At 41.1% G+C, this 12,365-nt stretch overlaps 1 protein-coding gene across 1 annotated transcript; it reads left to right on the top strand.

Moving 5' to 3' along the window:
* Positions 1-11,420: 11,420 nt before the first annotated feature.
* Positions 11,421-12,365, top strand: LOC103560500 (olfactory receptor 9I1). The gene has a single exon (XM_008534632.1). The coding sequence runs from the start codon at positions 11,421-11,423 to the stop codon at positions 12,363-12,365; it is 945 nt and encodes a 314-aa protein (XP_008532854.1).

Here is a 12,365-nt window from a genome sequence, read left to right as displayed (position 1 = left end):
AATCTCATGTGATCTCCACACAACCCATTTTCAGATGAGGAAAGTGGGACTCAGAGAGATCAACTGACCTGTCCAAAGGTCACATAGCTAGGAAGAAAAGCAGCCAGAACAGGGACCCAAAACCTTTTCCTCCACAGCACCCAATCCCTCAGCATGGTGGTCATAGTGATACAGATTCCCTGCCTGAAGAAGAGAGGTGTGGAGGAAAAGACCTGAAAAGTTGAACTCCTGAGGGTCTCCTTCACTTTGTGATCCTACAATAAACTTCCAGAATGGCATTTAAATTCTGTCCAAATGCTGACCTCAAATCCCTTACACGTCTCCTTCACCAATGCCTGATCGCTCTGACCCACCTGTTCCCTGGCCTCAGTGTGCAGTAGCATCTTAGAACTTAAAGGGGTCTCTAAAGGTCATGGTTCTGCCCTTATGTCTTCAAACAGATGAAGTATAGATGAGGAAAGAGAGGCCCCGAGATGAGGTGGGTCTTACCCAGAAGCAAACAGACAGCGGAAAAGGTTGAGAGTGTCTAGAGCCCAGATCTGCAGCCTGAAAAGACATTCTTCCTACTTCCTGGGCTGTTCCTCCTTTTCAGAATCTTAGCACTGCTTTTCTGATGCCCAGAACTACTTAAGCTCTCTGCTTCTCAGAGAGTGTGAGAACAGATGAACTGCCTTCCTTTAAAGAGAGATTGAAAAGGGAAAGGAATCATGGCGATGGGGATACCTAGACAGAGCCAGCCTTACAGAGCATGAGCATCAGGTCTCTTTAGCTCTGGATGGGGCTCTTTCACCCCCCAACCTCCTAAGAACTTCTCCCGAAGTCAGTGCCTAGCTGACCAGTTCTAAATGAGAGACCTCAATTCTCTACACCTTAGCAGTGGCTCAGACAAGCACCCAAAGAAAGTAGCTTCACAGACTCTGAACTGCAGGGGTCTAGATTTACCTCCCACCCACAGCAAAAATCCCCTCTAAGGCATCACTGATGGCTGGTCTTTGAGCTAATGATGACCCTTCTTGACCAATGACATTTGTGAAGCCGGAACAATTTCAATGATGGGGAAATTACTCCCCCATGAAGGAGCTCATTCTGTTTTAGAGCATTCCTATAACTTCCAGCTCTCTCTCTAATTTCAGTACCATCACATTCCAAATACCCGCCACAGTTTTACAAGTTTCCTAGAGATTCAACAAGAGTTGCTGCTTGCTTTTTTCATTTTCTCAATAGAAACTCTCACATTTAAACAGCTTCCCTAGTTTTCCACGTGGTCTCACCTACCTTGTCTCTTTTGATTCTGAAAACAATCACCTGAAGCAGGTAGGAGAGGCATTATCAGTCCCACGCTATAAATGAGGAAACGAAGACGCTAAATGTCTTAAATCACTGCAAGGGGGAAGCAAAACTAACAACTCCCAGCACATTGTGCTCCCCAGCAAACCACACTAGCTTTGACCCTATTCTCTAAAGAAAAAAACCTCTCAAACCCATTTTAGATGAGAAGAAACAAGATTCAAGTACATTTTGAATCTGGACTGTGGTTCATTTTCTCTCTGATCTACTATAGCTATTCTTACTTTCACCGGGACCAAGAGGTCCTTCCACAATCTAGAAGACTGGGCTGAGTGGGAGCAGAATATAGTGTCTAATTGGGACTTTTGGGGACCAGAGAAATAAACATCTTCAGCACCTGCAGCTCACCAGCCCCAGCATCCAGAGGAACACCCATTAACAGGTGCCTGGATCTCTGCCCTGTCCTGGGAGCTCCAGGAGGGCAATTAGAAGACCAGGGCAGGGGGATTCGTCATTGGCTGGGATTCTCTAATCAGGCCCTAAGCTTCTAATTAGGCTTCTCTGATTCCCGGAGGGGAGGGAGCCCTTCAGAAAAGGGCCCCTGCAAAGTTAGCTTTCTCAGTTCCTCCCCACTCAACCCTTGCCCTGTCTAGCAGTCCCTACCATAATTTAATCTCATTTTGGGGATGGAGGGAGACACTGCTCTCTGAGCAGTTGTCACCCATCCAAGGTGACCCTTTCTGACCAATCTTATTTGTGGGGCACAAGTGAAATAAGTGAAGTCCCAGCAGCCTGCTTACTCATTTACTCAACTAATAATAATTATCTGCATATAAAGTACTTGGAGCAGTCCCTAGCTCACCATATTAGCTTTACTATGTTTAACCCACTGACTGCTCACAACATTCCTACAAGGTAGATACCATTATTCTCCTACTCTATCAGTGATGAGGCTGAGACTCGGAGAGGTGAAAAAACCACCCACGGTCACAAAGGTAGAAAGGGGAAAAGCTGAGATTGGAACCAGAAAATGCTGGCTCCAGGCACCTTGCTCTTCACCACTATCCTGGACTTCCTGATGTCAGTTAGCTGATTATAAATACAACTATTTAGGATAGAAAATTTGGACAATGTCAAAAAAGTATAAATGAAGACATTTAAACAACAATGATCACACCACTCCAATAAGCGCTGTTAGCGGTTGGAGGGAAAGGTACTAGAACGTAGTTATTTAGCACATAAGATCTGGCAGTAGGCCGCTTGGGTTCAAATGGGTCCTCCTTTACCTTGGAAATTTAAGTAAGTTATGTCATTTCTCTAATCCCACCTCCTTAGATAGACATGGAGGTTAAAGATGATACATGTAAAACACACAGAACAGTCTGGTCCTATTAATATCCTTCCAGAATTTTTTACTATAGACATTTTTTTAGCAATCTGGATCAAAGTTTATACACTATTTTTATTTTTTTATTGAGGTCACATTGGTTTATAACATTGTGTAAATTTCAGGTGTACATTATTATATTTCAGTTTCTGTAGAGACGGCATCGTCTTCACCACCAAAAGTCTAGTTTCCATCTGTCACCATACATATGTGCCCCTTACCCCGTTCACCCTCCCTCCACCCACTTCCCCTCTGGTAGCCACCAATGTGCTATGCTTATCTATGTGTTTGCTTGTTTTCCACATATGAGTGAAATCACATAGTATTTGTCTTTCTCTGTCTGACTTATTTCGCTTAGCATAATACCCTCAAGTTCCATCCATGTTGTCACAAATGGCACAATTTCATCTTTTTTATGTCTGAATAGTATTCCTTTGTATATATATGCCTCAAAAATAGTGTTATACAATTGGGAGAAGGTATTTGCAAACCATATATCAGATAAGGGGTTAATATCCAGAATATACAAAGAACTCATACAGCTCAACAACAACAAAAAAAACACCAACAACCCAGTTAAAAAATGGGCAAAGGGTCTGAACAGAGATTTCTCCAAAGAAGATATATGGATGGCCAACAGGCATACGAAAAGATGCTCAACATCATTAGCTATCAGGGAAATGCAAATCAAAACTCAATGAGGTATCACCTCACTCTGGTCAGAATGGCTATAATTAACAAGATGGGAAACAACAAATGTTGGAGAGGGTGTAGAGAGAAGGGAACCCTTGTTCACTGCTGGTGGGTGTGCAAACTGGTGCAGCCACTATGGAAAACAGTATGGAGTATACTCAGAAAACTAAGAATAGATCTACCATATGATCCAGCTATCCCACTGCTGGGTATTTATCCAAAGAACTTGAAAACGCAAAAGCATAAAGATACTTGCACCCCTATGTTCATTGCAGCATTATTCACAATAGTTAAGACTTGGAAGCAACATAGGTACCCAATCAAGGGACGAATGGATAAAGAATATGTGGTATTTGTACATGATGGAATGCTACTCAGCCATAAGAAATGATGAAATCCGGCCATTTATGACAACATGGATGGACCTTGAGGGTACTAGGCTAAGTGAAATAAGTCAGAGGGAGAAAGTCAAAACCGTATGATCTCACTCATAAGTAGAAGATAAAAACAACAACAAACAAACATAAAGCATTGGAGATTGGATTGGTGGTTACCATAGGGGAAGGGGGAGCGGGGAGGGCAAAAGGGATGATTAAGCTCATATGTGAGGGGATGGACTATAATTAGTTTTTGGGTGGTGAACATGATATAATCTACACAGAATTCGAAATATATTATGATGTACATCCAAAAGCTATATAATGTTGTAATCCAATGTTACTGCAATTTAAATAAATAATTAATTTAATTAAAATAGTGTTATAAAGAAACAGAGCCAGAAGATGTGATAGGAACTGTGTTGGGTATTGGCATAGAAAGGTGACTCCTGGAGTCAGAAAAGGTCTCCCTGATGTGGCATTTACACTGGGACGCGCATGAAAAGAATTGGCAAGAGCATCTTCTTGGGCATAGAGCATTTCAGACAGGGGGAACAGCAGGTGCAAAGGCCCTGAGGAAGGAATAAGCTGGGCTCTCAAGGAACATACACAAGGGCAGTAGCAGATGGGAGAAGATAGGAGATGGCAGAAAGGAGGTAGGCAGGGGTCAGATCACATAAGATCTCAGGCAGGAGAAAGAAGTTAAGATTTTTCCTAAGTGTGACAGGAAGCCAATGGAGAGTTTTTAAAAGGTCGGTTAAAGAATCTGATGTAGGTTATAAACAATTTCTCCAGATTCTATAAGGAATATGGATTAAAGGGAGTCAAAAAAATGTAGTATTTATATACATGTAATTGAATATTATTCAGCCATAAGAAAGAAGGAAATCTTGCCATTTGTGACAACATGGATAGAACTTGAGGGCATGATGCCAAGTGAGATGTCAGGCAGAGAAAGACAAATACTGAATGATATCACTTTTATGTGGATTCTAAAACAACTTTACTCTCTATTCTGTCCCATTGGTTTATGACACTATTTTTATACCAGTATCACATTCTTTTGATTACTATTGCTTTGTAACATGGTTTTAAATCAGGAAGGATGATGCCTCCAGCTTTGTTCTTTCTCAGGATTACTTTGGCTATTCACGGTCTCTGGTGGTTCCATACAAATTTTAGGATTGTTTATATTGTTTCTGTGAAAAATGCCATTGAAATTTTGATAGGGATTGCATTGAAGCCAGTCTTTCTTGGTTGACTTCTTAACACCCCTCTGAGCTGTGTCTACTCCACGTAGTAGCATCAGAAGCCCCAGATATAAACACTCAAAAATCTATAAGGAAGAAAGAGCATCATTTAGTATCTCAGTTACCAGATCAATACAGCCACCTGCAGCTGCTGTAAGTGTTGTCTTCTAATGGCTCAGAGCTACAGCCTTCTCCAGAGTATTGCTCTCAACCAAGGGATTCACTTCACCCAGAAATGCCTAGGGAGTCACACCTGTCCTCTTGGGGGCAGACCATAGTCAGTGGATAATCAAAATAGATTTCAAAAGGCCAAATCTCTTGCGTAGAGGCAAAAGTGAGTGTGTGGTATAATTGACATTCCAGAGTTCCCCTAAGGATTGGGCCAAAGCTAGATTTCAACAGAAATTACCTCTTTGCTTACCTGTTTCCTGCTTCCTTCACTCCCTTACAGGGTTCTTCTGTGATCACTCCCTCAGTGAAACACTAATCCAAAAATCCCTGTCTTGCGTTGGTTTTTAAGGAACCCAACCTAACACATATCTCCTCCCACAAGTCCAAACAAAAGCTCTAAGCTTAATATTAACAACAACAATAATCATTGTGTGGCATATCAAAGCACTCCAGATCCCCCTAATCTGTCAGAAGGAGAAGAAGCTAATGAATAATTTACAAACACCTACTTCCATAAGTTTCCCAGGGAATGTTTAATGGAATACTATCATTACTGGCATATTCTCCGTCTTTTTTCTCTACCTTGTCCCAATTACCACCCATCTTCTATCCTACTCTAGAACACATTTGCAATACACTACACATACCCTTACCACATAGTTATTTCAGTAGGTATTTAATTACAGGAAACGATAATATTGTCCCAAAATGCATCAGAATATAGAAATCCTTGTGCTGCAAGAAATCCTGGTCTCTGGCTGCCTCCTTTCTTTGTAATGCATTCTTGCATCACCTGGCATCTGCAACTGCAAAAACCATACTAGCTGGACTGAAGTCTTCCTAATTATCAAAGGGTTTTCTTTCAGTCTTGTTACTTTGGAGTGAATGGGGCACGTGCCTCTCTGAGACGCCTCCTGCTGAAGAGTTCTGACCCTACACTAACCAGTGGATGAAAGCATACAAGGCAGAGGAACAACACGACCAAAGCGGAACACAAGTTATTAAGAGGAAATAAGGTCGGTTCTCCAGAAACCCAAGATCTAGCAGGGGAGATGAGACTAACCACTTAGAACAACCGTGGAAAAATTTAAGACAAGTGGAATTAAGTGACTAATTGTGTGGTTCTAACAAAGGGAATGTGGGTTTCAGAGACCAAGAAAGAGATAGCAGCTAGAATAACCAGAGAAACCTGCCTATAAACACACTGGGAATGAATCTTTAAAGAGGGTGAACTAACTCAGGGTAAAGATTCAGATGAAGCGTGTTTAGACCACCCTAGCCTCATTCCCTCCTGAACCAATAGTCATCCTTCCTGATGAGATTCTGAGCAGACAATGCAGCTCGGTTTCAGCCCCTGAGATGAGACTTGACATCATGTTTAAGATGGATGCAGTATAAAGAGAACTTCACCAGGAGTCCTCGGATCTGAGTTTCAGTTCTTGCACCACCACTTACTAACTGGGACAGCAGGACAGTGAGGGCCTCCGGCAAAGAGGAACCAAGTGTATTCCCTATAGAAATGGCAAATGAGCTTTGAGACTAAAGAGACTTGGGAGTTGCCATGAAATCCCACAAGAGTTGTTTTTATCCTCTCAGATGTGTACAGAAGATGAGATAATGAGGCCCTGCTAGATCGTGTTCTCCCTGACAAGATGGATTTTCCTGGGGTATCTGGGGACTGTCCCAGGAGCTGATTCATGATTCAGGGAGAACCTTTGTGTTCACTGCATCCCTCCCACGGAAACATCACCAAATCGTTTTAAATATCCCATTGGTTTGCCTACTAAGAAGAAAGCTCAAATCTGTCAGCTACATTCATCTATTTGAGCAATCTTAGCTGCCTTCTGCAAAATGCCTCGATGACCTTAGATTAGTTTGATTCCAAATCTAAGACGAATCCAACCGGATTATTGCACAGGTAATTAAGATGTAATTGTGATCTTGGTCATGTTGAAAGGATACTCGCGCTGAAGTAATGTTCACATGATCTAGGGTAGGTGAAATTGGCAGAGAATCATGCCATTGTCATTGAAACTTGTCATTCAATGGACCATGTCCAGAATGGGATTTGAGCTCTTGTATGAAATACACAAGTAAGACTGGGTCATTTGGGTGAGGGGAGGGGGATATACAGCTGTAATCTCCTCTGGTTTATGTGTCACTAGGTAAATTTTCTAAAATGCAAACAGTTTCATGGGGCAGGAGTGAGGACTAGACTGCAGAGCTTAGACCAAAAACTTCACTGTAAATTACTGTACTTCTGGTAATGATGCTGGAGGTGAGATTAATCACACATACTAGAGCCTTGGCTTTGGAATAAGACAGAGCTGAATACGAATTTGGACTTTTTCATTGACTAGTTATGTGACCTTGGCCAACTTACTTAACTATTCATAGCCCAAATTTCCTCCAGGACAAAATAATACTTCATTATAGAGTCATTGTGAGTATTATTTGAGATAATGCATGTAGAATGCTTAACATCCTGATTGACACAGAGCATATGCTCAATAAATGGCTACGAGTATCAGGAAAAGCAGCACAACATAGTGGCTCGACACCCCAATTCTGGGGTAAAGGAGACCAAGGCTAAGATCTAAATATCTTCTCAGTCTAGCTATGAAACCTTAGGCAGAATATGTAATGTTGCAAAGCCTTGGTTTCCTCTACTGTAAAATAAAGATAAATATTCCTCTCTTGTAATGTTGTCGTCATGTTGAAATGAAATAAAGGCTTTGCAGTGCTTAGCATGTTGCCTGACTCAGGCCAAGAGTCAGTAAATGTTGAGAATAATATTTTGAAACAGCAATCCCAATAAGGTGAGGAGAGTTAACTGTGTTGAGCTCCTTCATTCTCCCCAGTAGACTCAAACTTCGGAAGCAAGAGATTGAAGTTTGAGAGAAGGTACCAAGTTAAAGTAAGCACAAGATTTAGGGGTCATTTCTTCTCTGAAGGATGCCCCCTGGTAAGATTGTTTCTCTTTCTCTACTCCCTCCAGAAATCTCATATTTTTCTACACTACGTGTTACAGTCAAAACATATTACAAGTATTAATATCAACCCATGAGTGTCCCTAGACCCTCTTAAAATGTCTAGTGCCCATAAACCTTTGCTTTCCCTCTTGTAAACTGTTCTGGGGTTCAGGGAGTCCATTGCTGCCCTCTACTCTGGGCCCAAAACAAGCTACTGGATCTGAAAATCCTTATTAAATAAGATCATATAAAACTGATTGTCACCAGCCTGCTTTTGATTTTTCCCTCTGGGAAATATTCTGGAAATTGCTTTCATGGAATATAAGGCACTCTATCACATTAGACAAAGATTTATTCAGGGTTTCCAAAAATCTTTATTATGTTCCCATTTTGTTATTGAGAAAATCAAGATTCTCATTCACTAAGCAATTTTCCCAAGAGTATACCAAAAGAGGGATATGGCCCAACTAAGTGTGTCTTAACCCAAAAAGTAGGAAGAAGAAGAACAGACATGGATGACCAAAAAACTCTAAAATCAGACTTAATCCTCTTCTCCCATGGAAATTGAGTATTTGCCTAAGAGTCTAAGAAGGCTGTGATTTTAAAAGTTGAGCCTTGGATCTACAGAAAGGGTAATTCTCTTCCCCTGTGAAGGACAGCATGATGTGTTGAGAAGAGAACAAAATTTGGAGTTAGAAAGTTCCCGATTCAAATATTGATTCTGATTCTTCCCAGGTATGTGGCAAGTTGGGCAACTTGCTTAATCTCTGTGAACCTCACTTTGCTCACCCATAAAATAATCATGGCTGTACCCAACGTGCATGGCTGATGGAAGGATTAGAGCTAATGTATGAGGTGAGCCAGGCATGCATGTGGCACAAATCCAGTGTGGCTGCATCTGTACCGTTATGACCTGCCACCTAATTGCTGGTTATGTGCATTAAACAATTTTGTCCACAAATCAGAGGGAACCCCAGGACCTTACTATGAGTCAGACAGAAAAGGACTAAGACAATTTCAGAACTAGATGTTGAGAAAGATATTGAAATTAGCCAAGTGTTCTCATGACTTGAAAGTAGAAAGGACCTGATTATCCAAAGAACTGCAGGGAGATTTCTTTGATTCCATCAATCATAAAGATGCTTTAGAATGTAGGGTGGCAGCAAAACAAATTCATAACAAAGAACACAGGATTTGCCATCCGATCATTAGCGTTTGAAACCTCAATCTCCACTTCCTAAACTGGGTGACCCTAGACAAACTCATCTTCCAGACATCCAAATTCCTCACTGGTAAAAAATAAGAATACTTACTTGCAGGGCTGTTTTCAGGATTAAATAAGATAATATATCCAAAGCCTCAAAGTCTTTAGTGGAATGGATAAGTACAATATGCTGTGAATGTTCCAAACGAGACTGTAACGAAATCAGAAATAACAAAGTAGATTTACCTACATAACATGGACAAATCATAAAAACATAGGATGTGTGGAAAAAGAGAGAAACAAAATGGGATTTACAGCACAAGATAATGTATGTAAATTTTACAATACCAAAATCACTATATTTTTCAAAGATATACATTTCTAAATAAATATAAAAGGAATAAACATGGAAGGATATATACTTCGCACGTGCTAGAGTGGACACCTATGAGGAGCTGGGCGAGGAGCTGGGCAAGGTGTGGGGATGGAGAGAGAAGGAGGGAAAGTAATGAAACAAAATGGAAAAGGGCCTTGAACTGATCCATAAGGGTACTTTATCAAGAACTGAGGAGTATGGTTAACTCAATTTTGGACTCAAGGTCCCCTAATATTATGTTTAAGTACTATAATCACTTGAAATAGTGCCTGCATGTTTTATATGCTCAGTAATGAGTAACTAAAGAGTATGCATGTTTCTAATCACACAGATACTAGGAAAATCCTTTCAAAACCCATTTACTTAGACATACAAATCACAGATTGTGAGAGGCAAAAGAACTTTAATGGTCATATAATGTAGCCCCACCATTTTCCAGAACAGAAAGTAAAGCCCAAGGAGGAGAAGTGAACTTTTGAAGGTTAATCAGCTAGTTAGTATCTGTCCCAGAGATGGTAACCATGGAGCTGACCATATCATGAGGGCCTTCCAAAGAAGCTAACTCATCCCCACTGTGCTGCTGGAGTGGGGTGGAGGGAACAGTGCTAAGAGGCCACGTTTTATATATGTCACTGTCTCCCTCCCACTAGTGACCCCACATTAGAGCTGGAGGAGACCTCTGACCCAAGAGTAAAGTGGTAAAGATTAAAGTGAAGAGAAAGACTTTTGGATATCTCTTTTTTAATTACTGAGATATAATTGACATATAAAATTGTGTAAGTTTAAGATGTACAACTTGATGTTTTGATGCATTTCTGTACTACAAAATGATTACCACAATAGCATTAGTCAGCACCTCATTCATGGCCCATAATATCATGTCTTTTTGTGGTGAGAACAAGTAAGAACTAGTCTTTTAGCAAATTTGAAGTTTATGCTACAGTATTATTGACTGTAATTACTATATTGTGCCGTAGAAATCAAGAACTTGTATCTACTAGTTACAAGTTTGTACCCATAAACAACCTCTTCTAATACCATCTTACTAGGTAATTGTTTGACCACACGTTGGATAATTAGAATTATATATAATTGCAATTATATAATTATACAATAAGAAAAAATATATTAATGGGTAATATAAGAGAATAGTCAACATAAAGAACAGCTTCATCATCTTCCACTTCTGAAAGGTTTTCATGAGAAGAGGGGATTAAAATGCTTGTGTCTGGAAGAGGTAAAACTAAAGCCAATGAGGGAAAATAAAGAGAGAGAATCCAGATGCAAAAAGAGAATTAACAGGTAGAACTGTGCACCGATGGAGGCTCACACAGCTGGATACCATGGAGAGTATGCAGTTGAGGAGACTTCAGCATCCGATGGGGATTAAAACAGATGCTGACTAGATGCTTTCCAAATCTGAGAGTCTGTGTGTCTCTTATCATCACAGAAATTTCCAAATATAAACCAGAATTAATTTGAATTAGGAACACCAGCTCATGGCTCAGCTCCACAAAATGCAAGATAAGACCATAGATGCCCAAGGAGAATCAGCCAGGTACAGGATTTCTCAAAAACAAGCTCTATAAATTGACCCAGAAAAATAAACCCAACTTCTACCATAGCGAGAAAGAATCTATCCTTCAATTCCAGAAATTTTTTATTTTACTCTCATCCTCGGCTCAATAATCAACACTGAATCCATGGCCAAGAATAATCTCACCACAGTAACTGAGTTCATTCTCATGGGCTTTACTGATTACTCCAAGTTGGAGATTCCCCTGTTCGTGATGTTTCTGAGTTTCTATGTGGTCACCCTTCTGGGAAATGTGGGGATGATCATTCTGATTCAAGTGGATGTCCAACTCCACACCCCAATGTACTTCTTCCTGAGCCACCTCTCCCTGCTAGATGCCTGCTACACCTCGGTCATCACCCCTCAGATCCTGGCCACACTGCCCACAGGCAAGATTGTCATCTCTTATAGTCAGTGTGCTGCCCAGTTCTTTTTCTTCACCATTTGTGCAGGTACTGAGTGTTTCCTTCTGGCAGTGATGGCCTATGACCGCTATGTCGCTATTAGCAACCCACTGCTCTACACTGTGGTCATGAACCCCAGAATCTGCTGGAGTTTGGTGCTGGGAGCCTATGTCTGTGGGATGTTGGGGGCCATCTTGCGTACCACATGCACCTTCACCCTCCCCTTCTGTGACAACAATAAGATCAACTTCTTTTTCTGCGACCTCCCACCTCTGTTGAAACTCGCCTGCAGTGACACAACAAACAGTGAGATTGTCATTGTCTTCTTTGGAAACTTTGTGATTTTGGCCAATGCCTTGGTCATCCTGATTTCCTACATGCCCATCATCAAGGCCATTTTGAGAGTGAAGTCTTCAAGTGGCAGGGCCAAGACTTTCTCCACATGTGCCTCTCACCTCACTGCTGTGGCCATTTTCTTTGGGACTCTCATCTTCATGTATCTGTGGAGTGGTTCAGGCAAATCCCTGGAGGAAGACAAGGTTGTGTCTGTCTTCTACACTGTGGTCATCCCCATGCTGAACCCTCTGATCTACAGCCTGAGAAACAAGGATGTGAAGGCAGCATTCAAAAAGGTCACTGGTAGATTCCAGGGGTCCCAGAGCATGTAG

This window comes from Equus przewalskii, chromosome 11 (genome assembly GCF_037783145.1).
Source record: "Equus przewalskii isolate Varuska chromosome 11, EquPr2, whole genome shotgun sequence".
Lineage (NCBI taxonomy): Eukaryota > Metazoa > Chordata > Mammalia > Perissodactyla > Equidae > Equus > Equus przewalskii.
This window is presented reverse-complemented; position numbering and strand designations above follow the sequence as displayed.